Source organism: Crinia signifera, chromosome 2, assembly GCF_055691185.1.
Source record: "Crinia signifera chromosome 2, ASM5569118v1, whole genome shotgun sequence".
Classification (NCBI taxonomy): Eukaryota; Metazoa; Chordata; class Amphibia; order Anura; family Myobatrachidae; genus Crinia; species Crinia signifera.
The window spans coordinates 237,635,729-237,657,545 of record NC_139218.1 but is presented as its reverse complement, the minus strand read 5'-3'; the positions used below and the strand labels follow the sequence as shown (position 1 = coordinate 237,657,545).

Here is a 21,817-nt window from a genome sequence, read left to right as displayed (position 1 = left end):
CTACGTCAATGAGATTTTTCGGGACATTCTGTATCGTCATGTAGTTGTATATCTCGATGACATTTTAATCTACGCCAATAACATCACTGAACATCGTTATTGGGTCAAAGAGGTTCTGTCCCGGCTGCGAGCTAATCATCTCTACTGTAAACTGGAGAAGTGTGTCTTCGAGGTGAAGTCTATACCCTTCCTAGGGTACATTGTCTCTGGTTCTGGTCTTCAAATGGATCCAGGAAAACTGCAGGCCATCCAAGATTGGCCAATTCCCTCTTCGCTGAAAGGTATTCAACGTTTCCTGGGTTTTGCCAATTATTACAGAAAATTCATTCGTAACTTCTCTTCTATTGTGGCTCCCATCACTGCCTTGACTAAAAAGGGGTCTAATCCAGCGAAGTGGCCGGCAGAAGCCATCGAAGCCTTCCATCTGTTGAAACAGAGGTTCACTTCCGCTCCTGTTTTAAGACAACCTGATACCACCTTGCCCTTTATTCTCGAGGTTGATGCCACCTCCGTGGGTGTTGGGGCAGTCCTCTCGCAGAAAGCGCCCGATGGTCGTCTTCATCCCTGTGGGTTCTACTCCCGTAAGTTCCTGCCTGCAGAGCGTAACTATGCCATCGGTGACCAAGAGCTCCTCGCCATCAAGTTGGCATTAGAAGAATGGAGATATCTTCTAGAGGGCGCTGTTCATGAGATCACAATTATCACAGACTACAAGAATCTTCTGTATCTCAAGTCTGCTCAATGTTTAAATCCCCGTCAAGCCAGATGGACACTTTTCTTTTCCAGGTTCCGTTTCAAGCTGTCGTTCTGTCCAGGGACACAAAACCGAAAAGCTGATGCCCTTTCCCGCTCATGGGAGCAAGAAAGTGAGTCTAAGTCCACACATCAACACTTTATTATTGATCCAGTGGCATTCTCCGCAACGAGAGTTTCAAATCTCACGCCCCCTACAGGGAAAAGATATGTAAAGCCAGCTCTAAGAAAGAAGTTGCTCTGTTGGGCGCATTCTTCAAAATTCGCTGGCCATGCAGGCATTCAGAAAACTTACGAGTTTATCACCAGGTCCTACTGGTGGCCGTCCCTCAAACAGGATGTACAGGACTTTGTTTCCTCTTGTGCTAAATGTGCTCAGCACAAGATCAGTCGTCAGTCTCCTCCTGGGCAATTGATGCCACTGTCAGTGCCACATCGTCCTTGGACGCATATTTCTATGGACTTTGTAACTGATCTTCCAGAGTCTGACAAATTCACCACCATCTGGGTAATTGTTGACCGGTTCACCAAGATGGCTCACTTCGTTCCCCTCACCGGTCTTCCGTCAGCTTCCAAGCTGTCCCAGCTATTCATCAAAGAGATATTCAAGCTTCATGGGCTGCCTCTTGAAATCATCTCCGATAGAGGCGTCCAATTCGTAGCCAAGTTCTGGCGAAGCCTGTGCTCCCTGCTTCAAATCAAGTTAAAGTTTTCCACAGCCTACCACCCTCAAACCAATGGCCAAACGGAGAGGGTGAATCAGGACCTTGAAGCATTTCTCCGCACATATGTCTCTTCTTCCCAAGATGACTGGGCTCAACTCCTTCCATGGGCAGAGTTCTGCCATAATAACCAATATCATTCTTCATCAAATGTCACTCCATTCCTTGCCAACTATGGGTTTCATCCTCGAGTTCCTGACTTCACTCTGCAACCTGTGTCCTCTGTTCCAGCGGTCGACACGACCATCCGGCAATTCGTCAAATCCTGGAAGCTCATTCGTTCTTCACTTCTGAAGGCTTCAAGCAGGTACAAAAATTTGCCGACAGGAAACGCAGAGCTGTGCCAGCCCTCCGTCCAGGAGATCGTGTCTGGTTGTCAACCAAGAATCTTCGATTGAGAGTGCCATCGATGAAGTTCGCTCCCCGATATATTGGTCCTTTCCCAGTTGAGCGAGTCGTCAATCCAGTAGCTTACAAGCTCAAGTTGCCGCCCTATTTGAAAGTGCCAGCTACATTCCACATTTCACTGCTCAAGCCGCTGGTTCTGAATCGCTTTCATTCCAAGCTCCCCAAGGCTCCTAAGGTTTGCACCCAGCGTGGAACAGAATATGAGGTCAGTAAAATCTTGGACTCTCGCATCCGATATGGTCGTCTGCAATATCTGATCGATTGGAAGGGCTACGGCCCCGAAGAGCGATCATGGACCAATGCCATCGATGTCCATGCTCCCAGACTCATCCGGGCGTTCCACTCCAAGTTTCCCCGCAAGCCTAAAAGGTGTCCTGGGGCCACCCTTAAAGGGGGGGGTGCTGTCACGATCCGAGCTGTCAGACAGACTTTCTTACCGGCTAAGTGCCTCCGCAGGTTCAGCTTGCGGTCCAGACGTCATCTCTGCCAGCGTCCTGTCTCCCAGTGACAGTCCCCAGTGCATGGCAATCCACCTGTCTGCCGCCATTGCTCCCAGTATCCAGCATGGTGTGCACAAACACACTTTCCCGCCTTAGCAGACATGGGGGCTGCCATGTTCTTCCTAGTCACATGTCTGTGCTGTCCAATCCTGTTGGTTCTGATCTCCCTGTCATACTTCCTCGGCCAATCCTGGCCACCCAGTGGGGATAAGTATGCTGGGAGCTCTCAGAACCATTGCTAGTGCTTCAGTTGTCTCCAGTGTATGGTCAGCTGTCCTTGTCTCCGTGCAAGTGTATTTCTCTGCTGGTGTTGTCTTCCATGCTGCAGTGTGTTCCAGGTTGTTCCATCTCCTGTGAAGTCCAGGTTATTCCATCGCCTGTGATCCTGCCTCTACAGCCCAGCGACCAAGCCTAGCTCCGGGACTCTGGTCCTTCCGATGCTCCAGCATCATCCACCATCGATGTTTCATCGCTAGTCCGATATTCCGGATCTCCTGCTTCCGTCCGTCATTCCGGACCCACAGTCATCTCCCGTCCGTCATTCCGGACCCACAGTCATCTTCCATATCCGATACCCGGATCCGATGTTCCCACATCATCATCGATAGTCCGATATTCCGGATTTCCAAGCCAAGCTTCCGTCCGTCATTCCGGACCCACAGTCAAGCTCAAGTCTTCCGTCCGTCATTCCGGACCCACAGTCTCCACATCCGATGTTCCACCATCGATCCCACATATCATCACATCTGTAAAGTATTGCAATCTGCATGAACTCTGTCATTTATCCTGCATGCTTTACTGTCTGTTATACTACAACCATCTGCAAATAAACTACGGTTGTATTTTATCTCTGTCTGCTTATTGGCTCTGGGTGCACTGTCGCGCACTCCATGCGCAAGGGTCCTCTCCAACCTCCCCGGTTGAGGTACCGGTCCAGGTCCCCCCCAGAGGTCTCAGTCTCGTCGACTGAGTCCCCTGGTGTGACACACATGATGGGACAACCTCCTCAGGTACACATGTGAGGTGGAACATTTTAACCTCCACATTGGCCCTGGATAGTTATTGTCACAGGAAAGAATTCTAGTTTGCAGGGGGATGGCAAAAACCCTACCAATGGCAATGTCTCTGCCTAATGGGGTGGAGTGGAGGAGGGTAATTAAGTGGCATAGAGAAATGAGTTTCCCCACCTCTGCGTGATCACTTTAAGCCCTGGTCTCACTGCCACCGTCAATGCCCGATACCCCTCAAGTGCCTCCAATGCCGCACCCTGCTGCTGAAAGTTTTCAATTGTCAGCAGGAGGCACAGCTCAAACTGCCTCCCAGTGCTCCCACACAGTGTGACACCACATAAATTATAAAAAAGACACCTACTTCATGGTATATTATTTGTTATAAATATCAACTTTGTATTTTGTAATTATTTATGACAGTTGAGGCTTTGCTTCCCCTACCTCCCCTGACTGCACATCCCTGGTACTATGGGCCTTATTCTGGTTCACTCTCAGAGGCAAATTCCTTCTCAAATGGATAAAACCATGTGCACAGCAGGTGGGGCAGATATAACATGTGCAGATAGAATTATATTTGGATGGAGTTTTACTTCAAAGTGAGATCTATATTGCAGTGTAAAAATAAAGCAGTCAGTATTTACCCTGAACAGAAACAAAATAATTCACCCAAACCTAATTCTCTCTGCATGTGTTAAATCTGCCCCACCTGCAGTGCACATGGTTTTGTCCATTTGAGAAGGAATTTGCCTCTGAGAGTGAACCAGAATAAGGCCCATAGTCCTAACAAAGTATGCTTGAGCATATTGAATGCATATTTGTGAAAAAATCCTGAGATAGAAAAGGCAGTGTCATATAATAGCAAATGTAGTTGTTGTTTCGCATTGTGTTTTTTTTGTGTGTGTGTGTGTGTGTGTGTGTGTGTGTATACACAAATTATTTTAACATCATCACAGTTCCTTACTGACGTTCGGATGCCCAGAAACCTTCTTTAAGATGTCAATTTCTTTGATAGTAGCATCTCGAAGCTCATCAATTTCCTTTGGAGTCAAGTGATCACCAGTAATATCAATAATCTTTACAGCAAAGTCCTCTCTGGTAGGCTTGTAGATGCATCTCCGGACCACACTGCTAACTCCTCTGCAGGAAACACAGATATTGGTGAATGGCGATGAAAAGTCCAGAGACCCATATGTAACATATAACTTCTCCTAATCTCTGTATAAGTACATATATACTGTATATATATTCTTCCAACTTGCAATTTCAGGATAAACAAATACTGCAGTATCAATGGATACTCAATTGCAGAAACAAATCAGCTGGTTTGTACACTTGTTTTGTGATTTTTCAGCATGGGAAAAAGGCTAGGGTACTTGTGTATTATCACGGCGCCCACTAAGCAATTTGCTTAGTGGGCTATTCTGCGTAGGAAAATCGCATTGCATGGGCCTTTTCAGTGGCATGCGATGTGCGATGTGATTTTCCAATATAATTTATACACTGCTCTCTCAGCCCCGGGGGATCGCATCGCACCTCCCGCAAAATCGCATGCGATTTTATAGGGTGTGTGATGCCATGACACTACCTATACAATAAAATGATTGTATGACATACAATGATGTTTTAGGCCCCCCCCCCCCCCCCCCCCCCACACTATCAACGCCACCCCGAAGCGCGGGAACGCGTCCTACGACTCTTTCATGACCCCACTATCCTTGGGGGGACGTGGAACACATGTAAAGTAATCCGCTGCACTCGCCACTCTTCGGGCTCGGAGGCTCGCTGTGCTCGCCACACTATATATAATCAACTCCACGCCGACGTGGATAGTGGGGGAATGAAAAGGTTGTACAATCATTTTATGGTATAGGTAGTGTCATGGCATCGCACACCCTATAAAATCGCATGCGATTTTGCAGGAGGTGCGATGCGATCCCCCGGGGCTGAGAGAGATGCGAATAAATTACATAGGAAAATCGCATCGCATCGCATGACCCTTAAATGGCGCATGCGATACGATGCGATTTCCCTACGGTGCCATACGTTGCAAAACTGGGCGCCATGATAATACACAAAAAGGCTAGCTATTACATTTATTAGCTGAGCATTAATTGCAACATTTTTCAATATATTTTTATTGATTGCATACAGTATATATTTACAAATTTATATAAAATCTGTATATTTTTTATGAGCGTGTCTTGGTCATATTTTATTCCACCACATTGGCATCTGTTATATTACATAACAACTTTTACATCAATTATCACAGTTTAAATTTTTCTTGTTGCTTCCAACTTTGCAGCAACAGTTTGACCTTTTACTCTTTCAATGTGACAATGCCCTCCTGTACAAAGCAAGGTATCTCTAACAATGGTATGCTGAATTTAATGTGGAATTTGGCTGGCATGAACAGAACACTTACCTAAACCCATGTAAATTCTTATCTGGGAAGAATCTGAACACAGACTCCAAACCCGGCCTTATTGCCAAATGGCAAGTGCCCTTATTGCCCAGACAGCGGTAATGTCCATGGCAATGATTTGATGCAAATTTCGGCATCCATGTTCCAAAATCCAGTGACGAGTGGAATCTGCAGCTCGAGCATCAAAAGGGGGACCAATTCCACATTAAAGTCTATGATTTGGGAATGAGATGTTTCAGTGACCACATACTGGTGGTCGCACGGGGACCAATGTTGTGTTGCTGCGCATGCGCAGAGTGCGTGCACCCACTGTGAATACTCGGATCACTGGGTGCACACACCCAGAACAGCGGGTGGAGGGGCGGAGAGGGGCGCGTGGGGAAGCCCCATTAACATATATGAACGACTAGCGTTTCATGGGTGTTCTCATGAGTATGCTGACCGTTCTCATGCTAATGAGGCCGTGATGTGGGCACCTGGTACGGGCAGCTGACATCACCAGGTGTCAGCTTCCCGCCCACTTCCTTCTGAACGTGCACACATATGTAAGGGTGCCTCAGAGCATCCTTACATATGCATGCACGTTCCACATCATTCTATCGTCGCTGTCCATCGAATGATGTGAGTGTTCCCCTGCATGCTGGGAATGGATGTTTATGTAAAACATACATGCGCAGCCAGAGTGAAGGAACGCACCTTGTGAATGGGGCACCATTCGCAAGGCGGGGTTAGGTTGACTTGCAAGGATGCGGATTCGCATCCGAGGGAATCAACTAGAATACCCCCCACTGTGTATATAACATGTGTGGACCTCTTTTATTAAAAAACACTTTGGCCCCTTGAAAAATAAGGACATTTTCTTAATGAAAATAATTTTGCTATGTTTTCTTTTGTAAGGCATTGTTTGATACAGACTTTGTCCACCGCGGTGTAATCATGTAAAATGGCTCTTTACCTTCCCAGGATCTCTTTTGGCTCATATTTTTCATAAAACTCTTGAGATGTCTGCCAATCAGGTAGTTCATCTTCACGTGTCATTCTGTATTACTTTTAATATTCACGTTAGGAACCTAGAATTGAAAAATGACAGCTTATATGTAACATAACTGTGAGTTGTGAGTAAAGTATAACACTAACCTAAAATATTAAGTTTTTATATTCAATTTATTTTTAATGACTAATAGCCGTACTGAGCTCACAGCCTAGTAGCCATTCTGAGCAGGGAGAAAAGCACTAGAGTTGTGGTGCACAGAAAAGGTGGGAATGGTGGGGTAATGTACCAGAGAGAGAGGAATGTGGGAAATGAGGAGTGGGGTTTTCCTTTGGTGTAGCTGTATAAAAGGGATGAGTTGACGACAGATCTGTTACACCACAATTATTATTAGTGTTAATATTTTATTGACACCTCATCCCAGGGCAGGACTGGCCATCTGGCACTTGCCAGAGGGGCCGATGGCCAAGCGGGCTAATTTCTTTTAGTAAGTGGAGGCTCTGCCTCCCGATCGGGGCACAGAGAGAGCTGCTGAACTCGCGGTGGGTCTGGTGGCTCTCTCTGTGCACTGCTGAGCTCAATGCAAGCTGGGAAAGGCAGCGCACGTACATGCGGTGCATGTGTGCGCGCGCATGCACGGCATGTGTACGCGTGCAACAAAGGTTGTGCGCGTGCCCAAATGCAGGGCCAATTCGGAGGCCCAGTCCGTCGCTGCCTCATCCATATTAAGACTAGATTAGGGACAGATGCCAATCAGCTCCTGTCTAACCTTTTTCAAACACAATCTGTGACCCAGGGCCGTCTTTTTGTATGGGCTTAATGGGCACTTGCCCAGGGGCCCTTAGCTATATGCTGATAGCTGAGGATCCCCTTTTTCCAGGGATACCAGATTTTTTTTAATTGGCCCTGGGGAACTGGAGATATTCAACTTCAAAGCAGCATTCCTCATACGACCTGTTAATTGCACTTCCCAGTCATATTTCTCAGGTTCTCTCTGACAGAGTTTTTCTGAGAGTATATTCCAAAAGCTGGGACTCTCCCCTTTCTATACTATTGAAGGCTAAGAAATGTATTTCCAGATAATGGCGATATCCAGGGCCAGACTGGCCATCTGGCACTTCTGGCAAATGTGGGCCGAATTTGTGCAGAAAGTTCTGAGAACTTCAGAACTTTCTGCATTATCACTGAGCCCGCAGCCACGCCATCCCCCTCGCGTCATTTACATATAGACGCCATGACGCTGCAGCATCATGGCTCCATGATGCGGCCATTGCTAACCCCGATGCAGTGCCCCACATCCCGTGGTGTAGCCGGCGCAGATACGGGTGTTCCAGCTGCACACCTGCATCGTGCTCCGTTCACAGTATTAAAGATGGTGGAGCAGAAAATTCAGGGGCCTGACTTCGGGCGGCGAGCAGAAGGGAGGTAGAGGTGAGGTAGAATGATGTCCAGATGGTGGACTGGCTCACACTCACTGGCGTGTTGAAATGGAGGAGGTATGTACTATATGAGAGAGGGCCCTGTATCAGTCCGACTGCTGTGTTTTTGCTCTGTCCTGTGGGCTACATGTTTGTAGTATTTTCTTAGTACTGTGCTTATGTTATGTACTCTGAGTATTTCTCCTGATCTGGAGGTTCCCTGCTGCCCAGACAGCACCTGTGTAGTGTTCCTATGTCTGCCAGTATATCCTAAGAACTAATGCTGTTTTTGCATGTAGCCCACAAATGCTTTATTTTTCCATTTCCATTTCAATTTCTGTAGGGACACACACCTCCCAAGCCTAAATTTCTCTATGAGGTACCCGGTGTTGCTCGGGTTTGGTTGTGCAATTATCATTACTTGAACTTTATCCTTCTCTTGTTTTAAGCTTGACAGCTCTTCCAACCCTGGAGGCGGCTGCCTAGTGTCAATTTTGTTCATGTGGTTTTTCTCGTAGCCATAATCCATAAGCCATCATTTTTCAATGTTGTTTGGGAGGGGGGGGGGGGGGGCAATGCTTTTGCCTTTATTCTGTATCTGTAGCATTTTGTAATTTATTTTTGTATTATTGGAAGTTTGTAATTATTTGTTTATTATTTTTTGAAAAAAGATTTTTTTTGGGGGGGGGGGGGGGGGGAGGGGGTATCTAGTGGAAGGCCCACAATGCACTCCCCGGGTCAAAGGTCTGCCCCGCGTCCAGCAGTGTACGTATGCATACCAGACAAACAAAAGGACGAATAACACGCAATAACAGATGACAAATAAGAGATGACTGTCACTGTACATAACTGTATATATGAATGTTTTAGAATAGTTAGCCGGTTTAAATGCTGCAATAGACTTGTTTGCCCACAAAGAATTTAAGTACATTATATGAGTGTGCCGTAATATGCTGCTGAAGTCATCAAAATGTTTGAAATGTTCAAGAGAACTGACACTACATGGTTTGGCAGAAGCTAAGCTTTTAATAACAACATAAGGTCAATGAGTTTCAAGGCTGGACCTAAAGCTCCTTCACACATTCATCAGATGCGCAGATACAGGAAAACTCATTGTGGAATCTTACAGGAAGCTTCGCATGATAGTAATAAACACCTGTCAAAAGCTTTTGATCTGTATTTATCTTGCTACTTACTAGTGTAAACATTATTCTGTAATACTTTTCCACAGTCCTCTACTAAGAACACATGCGGATGACCAGCGGTTGGGATACCTGCATTTAGAGTACTAACCTCGGCATCCCATACGAAGGAATCTCAAAAGGGGTCAGTTATGTGTACTTACCCTTCCCATATCCCCTTAACCCCCCTCCCAGCAGACTAACCCTCTGCCCCCCCCCCCCCCCCCCTAGTAGCCTGACCCTAACCTTCTCTGCTGGTGCCTAACACAAATCCCCACTGCCTAAACCTAACCTCCCGGCCTCCAGATTAACTCCCATTCTGTGTGTATAACCCTAACCCTCCCTCCCAAAAGCCTATCTCTAACACCACCACCTCATCCCCCCTGCTAGTGCCTAAACCTAAACACTCCTTCCCTGGCCTAGCCTTCAGCCACCCTGTCATACATACATTCAGCATCCCAACACTCTCCTCACCTGTACATGCCTGTCGATCCTCCCAAATGACATACTGCCTTCTTCTCTCTCAACTGCCTGTCGACCATTTCACTGTCAGCCTTTGGACCCTGTTGACCTCTTCACTGGCGACACACAGTGGTCGACCTTATGACTGTCGACTTAGAGCCAATCTACCATGAGTCCAGATACCTTCTGTCGCACCCTCTCTTTTTCTGCTAAGTGCAATCCAACCTATATTTGTGTTGGCCCCTCCTACATTTCATTTGGTACCACTTATACAAGGCTATTTTTAGATTACTTTCCTGGGCCACTTTAAATTCTCAATCTGAACCAGATATATGTAATGTCTAAGCCCCTGTCTTTCCATCCATCTATGCCCCATATTTCTTTCTTTCAACCTACTGTATGCATCCATAAGGTGCTCTGTCTTTCTGTTTGTCTATCTATCCATGGATGCCCCATATGCCCCATGTCTGTCCATGCACCCCACAAAGTGCTGGTTATGTCCCTGGCCTCTCTGCTACTACAGGAACACCATTTGGCACTAAACCAGCCTCTTCTATATTCTATGATCCTGTGTTTCCCACTCTGCAAGCTCTCTGACTCCTATTATATCACCTCCTTTTAGAACACTCCCGAATGGATATACTTCTCTGTTGATCAGGCAGCGGCCATCTCGAGGAAAACCAAACAGGTTGGGTTGAATTTATGTGCATATAGCTCCTAGGGTCCCTGGTCCCTGATTTTAAAGGCCAGGTGGACAAGGGGGGTACAGTTAAATTAGATTACTATGCCACAAAGTACTGACCACAATTCCTAATATATCATAACAAAGTGCACCCAACTAACTTTATACCACACAGTGCTGCAGACAATTCCTAATATGCCAGCAACAAGTTGAGACATGAGTCTAGGTTGACATGGGTTAGGTCGTCAGGGTCATTAGTTCGACAGGGTCAAAAGGTCGACATGGGTTAGGTTGACATGGGGTTTTTCCCTTTTAAGGTCTCAAATGTCAACACAGTCAACATGGACAGTGAAATGTAGCGCTGCGCTCGCCATGCTTCGGGCACACTATTTTATTCTTCCACCATTTTTCTGCTCACTCCTGGACCCCTCTTCAGGACTGCTACACTGCCATTTGGACCAACCTGGTCACTAGCCTAACCGTGGAGGCCAACCACAGGCCAAGGACTGCTTCACTGTCATCTGGACTAATTTGGTCTCAGTCCTCACTGTGAAGACTAATGGAGCCCACACACGCACCGATCCCGGCGTGCGTTGTGGGCTTAATTAGCACACATAGCATCGCATCGTATGCCTTGTGCATACGATGTGCATGCGATGCGGTGCTATGCTAGAAAAGGCTAGTACAAAAAGTATGTGCAGCACATACTTTTTGTACTGTACGATGAGGTGCCGCGGGAGCGCGCACCCCATCGTACAGCATCGCACCGCCGGCATCGGTGCGTGTGTGGGCTCCATTAATACTGGTCCCACCAGCGACCCCTGATTTACAATCTGCCTTCTGGATGACCCTGGGCTAAATCTACAGGTGTACATTATCACCTTCTACTACTACAAGTAAGAACAATACATCTTTATCCACTGTCCCATTGTGCTTCCTCCAGCGGCCTCAGGGGCACCGCATCACCAGAGAGGACCCTTGGGCTATTTGGACATTTACATCTGGACCTATCTATAGACACCTCCTCCAGCGGTATTACATCTGAAGATAAGGTAATAATAGAGAATACCTGTGACATTTCTCCCATTTCCCATGTTCATGGACATTGAGTCACCATCCAGATCCTTGGTAATGTGCACTTACCTCATGCATACTTATTGAGCCATTTATATACAGCTTATTTTTAATACAGGAGTGAGCATCACAATCAGTATTTAAACTTATTTGTTGTATAATTGTATAAATTGTGTTTCTTTTTTACATAAATAATATTACAACCAAATTCATTGTGTGATATTTATTTATTTTTATATTTATTCTTCCACCATGCCTTAGTGGATGGTAGGGCATGAAATACCGCCTGTCGGCACATGTCGGCTCAAAAAAATGTGAAAAAACCCACGTCGACCTAATGCCCTTGTCGACCTAACCCATGTCGACATTGATTCATGTCGACCTTCCTGTATGTCGACCTAATGGTGTCGACCCAATGACTGCCGACTAACATGCTGGTGACCCAATGACCATATGCCACAGGAAGGGAGTACCAGTGTTTCATGCCAGCTAATCAACTAAATGTGTCAGGTAGAAAAGATTGCCTACAATCTTTCCTTGACAAATCAGTAGTTGTCCAGCAGGGTGAGGAGCACAAATTCCCATCTGGAAAATGGGCAGGGCGCAGCACTCTAATAAGACAGTATAGCAAGAGCAATAGGATTGGTGCAAACAGCTGCAGGTCAGGCAAATAGCAAATCTCCTGCAATATGTTTTCCTGTGAAATACTGCAAGTACAACTTGGACCAGAAAATATGTATTATAGATACTTACTGTCACTGGGAATTACTCATCTGTTCCTTAGGTTAGTGACTTTCATCCTTGTGCTCAAGACTGCATTTTGCTCCTGGTAAACATTCCCTACATGTGCTTGTAAGAGAGCAAGCTGTGATCGCATTATCTGCTCCTGATGGATGACTAAGCTGGATATTTATGCAGCTCGTTTTTAAATATTACATAAGTAGTTTCCGAGAAGGATGTTACGTCATTCCTGTTTCTGAGAGCAGAATACACTAAGAGTAAATAAAGGTACTTGTTTCCTATCTGGGCGCCCGCTAAGTTAATTGCGCACCATGCTATTCTCCGTAGAGAAATCGGATCGCATCGTACACATACACGATATTGAACGATGCGATGCGATGCGATTTCCCATAGGAAACAATGTTAAATGGATCAATTTGCCCAAATCAGCATAGGGAAGAATGGTAAATGGGCCAGAAACCCCAAAAAAACCCACAGAGCAGTGGAATGTCCCCCCAAAAGTAGTTGACGCCACCCCGCCATCAACGTGAACCCGAAGCGTGGCGAGCGCAGCGAGCCCGCGAGGGGCGGCGGTACGCGTCCTCCGACCTTTTCATGCCCTACTATCCACTAGGGCGTGGAGTGAGAATAGAATAGTGTGGCGAGCGCAGCGAGCCACCGAGCCCGAAGCGTGGCGAGCGCAGCGAGCCCCGCGAGGGGACGCGGATACCTTCACAGGTAAACGTGTCCCTTCGCGGGCTTCCCAGGTGTCCGCGTCGCCATGGACACCTGGGAAGCCCGCGAGGGGACACGTATAACTGTGAAGGTATCCGCGTCCCCTCGCGGGGCTCGCTGCGCTCACCACGCTTCGGGCTCGGTGGCTCGCTGCGCTCGCCACACTATTCTATTCTCACTCCACGCCCTAGTGGATAGTAGGGCATGAAAAGGTCGGAGGACGCGTACCGCTGCCGCTCGCCACGCTTCGGGTTCACGTTGATGGCGGGGTGGCGTCAACTACTTTTGGGGGGACATTTCAATGTTCAGGGGTGTTTTTGGCCCATTTACTATTGTTCCTATGATAATTTGGCTAAATTGAGCCATTTCACATTGTTTCCTATGGGAAATCGAATCGGATCGCATCGCATCGCATCGTTCAATATCGTGTATGTGTACGATGCGATGCGATTCGATTTCATTACGGTGCCATACGTAGAAAACCTGGGCGCCCAGATAGGAAACAAGTACCTAAATAAATAAGCAAGCGACATACAGCTTCTCTTATTGCATCTCTATAATTTATTGGTCTCTATGTGTAATGCAAACTACCTGGGTACGGAGTGTGAAGCCAGGAAACAGGGTGCTGGAGATCAGGCGTGAGCCCGTAGCTGGGACCGCTGGTTAGAACGGCCACAACAAACCCTATTCTGACTCTGTTGAGTATCTCGGGCAGATGTCAAACCCCTGCTAGAGCTAGTGTTCACCTGTATCCACTGCGTTTGAAGGAGCGAGTTAAGCCCGCTCCAACCCCGATGCAGCCAGGTCTTACGGGATGACAAAGTTTGCAATCGTCCGAGGTATGCTCAAAAGGACACTCTAACTACAGGGCCTAAACTGAAAATGACCCCTACTTACCGGCACCTGGCCAATGACAGGAGTACGACCCTGTCGCAAGCACAAGTGGCAGAATACAGGGAGTCTCCAACAATATAATAACAGAGACACAGAAACGAATCCCCAAAACAAGACCGTAAGGAATGTGGGGTGACACTACCTAACAAGGACACTATAATACTGGAATAGGGTAACAGAAAGAAACCACACTGGTTACCTACCAGTGAAAAAGACGGACAGGGCCCACGGAGGGGCTGCAAGCAAGTCCAAAACTGAATAAGCAGGCTGAGCAGCCTAATAAATAAAAGGAACCAGCAGGCTGCCGGACAAATGATAAAGAAATAACCAGGCTCCACTGGAGCACTTACGTGACCCAAGACAGATGGTATGAACTTGGGATGGATCTGAGCACAAGGAGCTGAACCAAGAATGCCTGGAAAGACAGACCAGGAGCAGGACCAAGGGACCAGAGACAGCTGACAGAAAGCTATAACCGGCGCCACATTATGGGCGCTCATCCCTTAAAAGGGAGAGCCAGACCAATCCACGCCCTCGCTGCCGGCCCAGCCCCCCTGATTAAAGTCAGCTTTCAGGTGTTTAAGCGCGCGTCTCTCTGGCGTCCCCTGTTGCTAAGCAACCGCTGTGCGGCTGCAGGGGTACTCCGGGCGCATCAAGACGCGTCCTTTCCCCGGGCGGATATAACGTCATGCCGCCAGGCGTAAGACACGTCATCCGGCCGGGCGGAAGTGATGTGCGGACGCTCGGCGTTGCTGGGCAGAAGCGCCGTGTGCGGCCTCCGGGCACCACACCCCCCCCCCCCCCCCCCCCGCAGCCAAGCGTCTGCGGCGGTAACAATATGACCTTTCTATTCCATCTACAACCTTTTTATTCAAATAAATAAACCTGAGAAATCGCAGGGACATTTTTGCAAGTGATATTCATGCAGCTGTAAATACCATACCATATCTTCTGTCATTTAAAATTTAAAATAGAATAAAGGGACAATTAAGGTTTGATATTGTATATGCATCATGCATACTCATAGGAACTTACACATGTCCTGAGTAGAGATGGACGGTATTCACACAACAGCTGCGTTTTTGGATGGAGCTGCTATATGCCAATACTGCAGGAGGCTTCTTGTATCATACTTGCCTACTTTTGAAAAAGCATGTTAGAGAGATTGTGAAGGAGACACCTAGAAGAGCAGCCCCATCAGGAGAGTCAAACTACTGGGCCCAGTGCCCCCCCCCCCCACCTACCAGTGGAATTATCGCGCTAGAACTGTCCCACCATCTTGCAGAGGTGAAGGTACTCAGCCAGACTTTCCCCCACTCTCAGGCATGAGGGATCCCATCCCCTCCGCCCATCAGAGCAGTTACTCAGTCCAGCCTTTCTCTATTCTTCTGCCAGGGGCTAGTCCATACCCAGGACCGTTTCTAGACAATTTAGCTCCCAGGGCGAAGAAATCAAAATGCGCCCCCCCCCCCCAAAAAAAAAAAAAAAAACATAACATGGTATCATAGAAATTGCGCGCGCCGAAATAGGGGGTGTGGCTTAATTTTAAAAGGGGTGTGGCTTAATATAAGGCGTGGTCTAGCAGGAAAACAATTACCTTATATCACACTTTTGCAACCTGCATGACCAGACATTGGTTACTGCAGGAATTGTTATTGTCCTCCCGCACTTAAGTTGGCGGGCTGAAGGCCACACAGTGACCTAGTACGCCTCACAGATCAAGGCCAAACAATGACAGGCTACTTAAATCATTATACACTATTTATCCGTGATGACAATTACCCATTACGCCGTACACTGATATGACGATTACATATTACGCCGCACACCGTGATGACAATTACACATTATGTCGCACACCGTGATGACAATTACACATTACGCCGCACACCATGATGCCCATTAGACCCCACAATGTGATGGCAATTACACAATACTCCCCACATCGTAATGCCCATTACACATTATGCCCCATGTGCCGCTGCCGCACAACTGATGCCGTTTACTAATATGCCCCCACAGTGCCAGCTATGCCCCCACAGTGCCACAAATATATGCCCCCACAGTGCCACAAATAAATACCCCCACAGTGACACAAATAAATGCCCCCACAGTGACACAAATAAATGCCCCCACAGTGACACAAATAAATGCCCCCACAGTGACACAAATAAATGCCCCCACAGTGACACAAATATTTGCCCCCACAGTGACACAAATATATACCCCCACAGTGCCACACATATGCCCCCACAGTGCCACAAATATATGCCCCCACAGTGCCAGATGTGCCCCCACAGTGCCAGATGTGCCCCCACAGCGCCACACATATGCCCCCACAGTGACACAAATATATGCCCCCACAGTGCCAGATGTGCCCCCACAGTGCCAGATGTGCCCCCACAGCGCCACACATATGCCCCCACAGTGACACAAATATATGCCCCCACAATGCCAAACTCACTTTGTTTCTCCCTCTGCTGCCTCTGCTGCCGCTGCTTCCGAGGAGAGGGGAGCGCATCGTGCCTCTTTCCTTCCCCTTCAGTGTGTGTACCTGAGCTGAGCCGTCAGCCATTCATACCTCGCGCCCGAGCTCTGATTGGCTGACAGCGGCAGCCCAGTGACGTGAGCGAGGGGAAGGAGAGACGCACAATGCGTTCCCCTCCCCTTTCCAGGGAAATCTCAGCCTCCGCTTATGTGTCGTGTGTGGAGTCGGACCGGCCGGGGACACAGAGCGGCGGAGGAGGAGGAAGGGAGGAGGAGGCGGCGGCTACGGCGGCATTGGGGGAGACTGCCGGGCGCCCTGGCTGTTTCAGAGGCGGACAAGCCGTGCGGCGCCCCGGGCTGCTGCACGGCTTGTCCGCCTCTAGAAACGGCCCTGTCCATACCCACTGATAAGAACAGATACTACAAAAGGCAGAGAACATACTTGCCTACCTGACCCTCTCCATGAGGGAGAAAATGCTCTGTTCCTGGGCTTCCCTGGTAATGTAGGATTACCATCACCTGTGGTGAGCTAGGTAATTGATAAGAAAGGTGTTTCACCACAGGTGATGGCAATCATACATTATCAGGGAAGTCCAGGATCAAAGCATGTCTGTCAGAGCGCCCAGGACCGGGACAATTGTACCCATAGCAACCCCCTGTCGGCGGCCCTGATGACAGGCTGCTAACACAGCACAGCCTCTCTCCCCAGCTCGGCACATGCTGCTCGGTGCCATGTGCTGAGCTGGGGAGAGAGGTGGCAGTCTGTCCTATCTCTCCCTCTCATTTTTGTTTTCACGAGGGCCCTGGCAGTGCACAGTCATTTGCAGCAGCACAGGCTAAATGGTATCAGGTGGGCGCTGTTCTGTCCCCTATTGCAGGTGTTAGCAGGGCTCCAGAGACATGTGGTTCACAGAGGGATCCAAGTGTGACACTGCTCTTCCAACAGAGCTCTGCAGCGCACCTGCTGCATAGTTTATTGGCTCGGGTATGGGTCATAAGGTCAACAGCACTAAGGTCGACCACTGAAGGTCGACACACCTTAGGGTCAACATGAGGTTAGGTCGACACATGCATTAAGTCAACATGTGCTAGGTTGACAGTCAAAAAGACGACATAGGGGGTTTCACTTTTTTTATCCCAAATGTCGACATAGTCAACATGGACACTAAAAAAAAAAAAAAACACTGTGTCCCCTCACTGCACTCGCCATGCTTCACTTTTAATTTTATTCTCACTCTATGCCCACTGGGATGGTAAAGTATGAACAAGTTTTATTTTTTTTTAACTCATGATAAACTCATGTCGATCATTTTTCATACCAACCTTTTTGTCCATGTCGACTTTTTGTCCATGTCGACCTATTGACTGTCGACCTTTTGCTTGTTGACCTATAGACCGTGCCCCCTTTGACCATCAGTACTATAAAAGAAACCCCTGCTCATTGCCTTATGATGGGAACAGGAGTAGTAATGCTGTACAGTGGTCTCTCTAGAAATTCTTCCAAACCGAGGCCTACTGTAACTTATGGCTAATACTTTGATCGGTGACAATGCTTTGCCATTTTTAGTTTATGTCCCATATGATTTCAGCATAAGATTTTGTTGTCTAATTGTCAGTTTTATTAACACACATTGGCAGCAATATGACTATGCAAAAAGTGCATTATCACAGTCATCCAGATTACATAACAGCGTCATATTAGAATCTATTTTTGTGGTTTAAAGCAAACACGAACTCCATTTTTTCTTATCCAGTTTAAGCTTAAATATAACTATAAATGTAGACAGATACATATTGAACAAATGAAAATGACAGTGAGAGTGCTCAGATTAGGTTTATGTTATACTGTAGCTGATGATCAAATGAGACTCTTGCTGCAAACAGCAGGTCAGCCCTAGAAATGTGTTCTGTCTGTCTCAGCCAATTGTGGCTTAAAATAAGTCTATAAGAATAATGGTTTCCTGCAGCCTGTATATTAATAAAGCTTCCCTTACCTCTAGTGGAGCGAGACTCTCCAGTTCTTCCCTGATAAATGTTCCCATGTACACTAGCAGCAAGAAGCCTAGGATCCAGCACAAACACACGCACACACGCACACACACACTGTCAGAGCTGATGATGGCAGAGCTTGTGCTCTGTACACTGCAGATCTAAGCAAGTGGCTTGCCAAAAATACATTGCTATTCATCTCGTCCTGGAATAAAACCAGCTCAGCCAAGACGCAACATGTGCTGTTAACACTGAGCTGCCCATATGCCTGTTATGTAGTCTGAGCAACACATGACCTAAGCAAAGGTGAATGTCAGTCTAGTGCTGCTAGTAAACACACAGTCACATACTGTACCCTTTCTCTATTATAGAGCCATGTGGCTCACTCCAAGCTACTGCATTGCAGGATTTCCCAAGCTTTAAATAAAAGGAATCATTGCAGTGTGTAAATAGTCATGGCGTACGGAAATATACTGCAACTGAATAAATACTGTATGCAATGTACATACAAGATTGTCTTGCCCAGAATAAAGCAAATATCAATAGTAAGGAGTGCCATTGAGGCAGGCCCTAGGCTTAGGCAAACTAGGAAAATGCCTAGGGGCATGCATTCCAAACCTATGGGCAGATTTAACATGTGCAGAGAGAGTAATGTAGGGTACACACCAGGACGACCACCGTCGTCCACGACCGATTGACGACCATGGAACGATTTCCCGGGAGCTCCCAGGCAGTCCCCAGCAAACGATTAGCAAAAATTGTGTTTTTTTGCGGAACGATCTAGATCCGATCCCGATGCGCCCGCGATGGTCGTTAAGACGATCGGATCGCTGTTTTTTGTTTTTTTTGCAAGAACACATGCGACCGTCATCAGATTGGCCTTTGAAATTTAAATGAAGGGGCTGGACTAGCAGAGGGGGATAGGACTAGCAGAGGGGGATAGGAATAGCAGCAGCCATTTTAAACCAGTGTATTTCTGCTTTGTTACTAGTGAGGCTTGGTTTATACCTGCTGAACGCTGGACATAGCTATTTACACATTACTTTGTTTTGCCTGCCATTACAAAGTGTCTTTTAACCCTGCACTATGGAGAATGCAGTGATGGGTAGTCACCAGCAACAGTACCTGCTCTATTATGCAGTGTTGAAGCTCAGGCATCAGAGAGCCCAGCGCAGGAGAGAAAGATCATGCTGGACAAAGCAGTGACTACTTCAGCGTCAGACTCGTTCGCACATGCCACTGCTCAGGGACATCAGGGAAAATAACCCAGACGATTTTCGTAACTTCTTGAGGATGGATGATGCCACATTCCAGGAATTGCTGCGTCTGGTGACTCCCCACATCGAGAAGCAGGATACCAAGTATCGCATGGCTATCCCTGCTGAGGAACGGCTGGTGGTGACCCTGAGGTTTCTGGCGACAGGACGGTCTCTTGCTGACCTAAAGTTTGGATCCCTCATCTCCCCGCAAGCTTTGGGCCTCATCATCCCGGAGACCTGCAAAGCCATTGTGAAGATGCTGCAGTACCAGTATTGCAAGGTAAGGATGAAATATACACCGTACACTTTATTGTGCAAACAAAATATTTTTATTTAGAATTTAGGCCTAGGACAGAAACAGGTTTTTTAGGCCTTTCATGGGTGAAACATGTAAAATAGTAAATAGATTGTGTCAACACAAATATATTATAATACCATATATAAAAGATATTGTACAAAAACACACACTATATATAAAGATTTAAGTATGTATGACCCAGTTTAAACTTTCCCAATAAGTACGGGCTACTGTGTGGCAGAGGATGTCTGCCGCAGATAAGTAAAGGCTGCGGCCCACATGGCGCATGGCGCAGATGCAATGGTCCCGGCCCCATTGATGTGCGCCATACGACATGTGAGCAGTGGCCATCACATACCTGCAGCTGAGACCATGTCTGCCGCACAGTACCCCATACTATTGGCAAAGAAAAAAGGGCAATAAATGGAGTTTGCTCTCCAGATTGAGGAGAATCCTGTTCTCCCTCTGGTAATGCAGGTACAGGTAGCAGCATATAAAAAGAAAAAAAAACACACTCTGGTAACTTCTGGAACCTGCCCTTACAACAGTAGGGATAAGGTACTGTGTGGCAGAGGATGTCTGCTACAGATATGTAAAGGCTGCGGCCCACATGGCGCATGGCGCAGATGCAATGGTCCCGGCCCCATTGATGTGCGCCATATGACATGTGAGCAGTGGCCATCACATACCTGCAGCTGAGACCATGTCTGCCGCACAGTACCCCATACTATTGGCAAAGAAAAAAGGGCAATAAATGGAGTTTGCTCTCCAGATTGAGGAGAATCCTGTTCTCCCTCTGGTAATGCAGGTACAGGTAGCAGCATATAAAAAAACAAAAAAAACACACTGTGGCCCTTGTGTGGCAGAGGATGTCTGCTGCAGATATGTAAAGGCTGCGGCCCACATGGCGCATGGCGCAGATGCAATGGTCCCGGCCCCATTGATGTGCGCCATACGCCATGTGAGCAGTGGCCATCACATACCTGCAGCTGAGACCATGTCGATGGTAAATGATAAAATAGCCTATTTTTTAAGACAGATCCTCAAAAACAGGAGACTCTGGATCTTCTATCAATAAAGAACTGTAGAATTTACTTTACTGGGGGGGTTGAGAAGGCTGTGTAGGTGTTGACTGGGTATGTGTTGGAATTGTGCTCGACTGGCCTGGTACGGTGGCAGGCGGAGTAGGCACTGGTGATTCTAATGACAGTGGTGTGTCTGGTGCACTACCCATGCCAACTATTTTAGTGCCACTGTTGAGATACCCTAAACTTCCATTATACACCAACTCCATGCATAACTTTTCAAAAGTAAGTTGCTGGTCCGGAGCCATGTTGCGAACACACTCTGCCACATAAGTGAAGTAGTTGTCATGTTTGTCCGGGTTTCTTTGCAGGACTTGCTGTGCCCGCATCATAAATTCTTCATGTGCTGCTGCTTCTCCTTTTTTTCCTTTGCCACGCATTTTTTTGGCACGGGGGAGTGGTGGAGTGGGTTCCAGCCAGGGTGGGTGGCGGAGTGCGTGCCGGAGTAGGAGCTTCGCTCGATGTGCATGCATTATCAGATAGGACAGATAGGTCTGGGGTTGCAGGTGGGTAGTCACCAAGCTGTAAAAAAATTGAACATGTTTACTAATCAATTCTATTTACTTCTAATTTCAGTTCCCTACCAGCGTGAATGAATGGAAAGTCATCGCAGAGGAGTTTGAACAGCGATGGAACTTTCCAAATTGCGGTGGAGCCATTGATGGCAAACATGTCCGCATAGCCCAGCCTATCAATAGTGGTTCCTACTATTTTAATTACAAGG

The 21,817-nt window shown here is 47.3% G+C and overlaps 1 protein-coding gene across 2 annotated transcripts in view; it reads right to left on the bottom strand.

The window, feature by feature from the left end:
• PHKG1 (phosphorylase kinase catalytic subunit gamma 1) overlaps positions 1 to 18,614 on the bottom strand; it is a 56,028-nt gene extending 37,414 nt beyond the window's left edge. The window contains exons 1-3 of one of the 2 annotated variants that reach the window (XM_083174068.1): positions 18,457 to 18,614; positions 6,774 to 6,888; positions 4,355 to 4,530 (exon numbers count right to left, since the gene is read on the bottom strand). In XM_083174068.1, coding sequence (XP_083030194.1) covers positions 4,355 to 4,530; positions 6,774 to 6,856 — 259 coding nt within the window. In that variant the 5' untranslated portion in view covers positions 6,857 to 6,888; positions 18,457 to 18,614. Of the gene's footprint in view, positions 1 to 4,354; positions 4,531 to 6,773; positions 6,889 to 12,379; positions 12,532 to 18,456 lie in introns of those variants that run through there. The other variant, XM_083174069.1, reaches the window with a different exon arrangement.
• Positions 18,615 to 21,817: the final 3,203 nt, after the last annotated feature.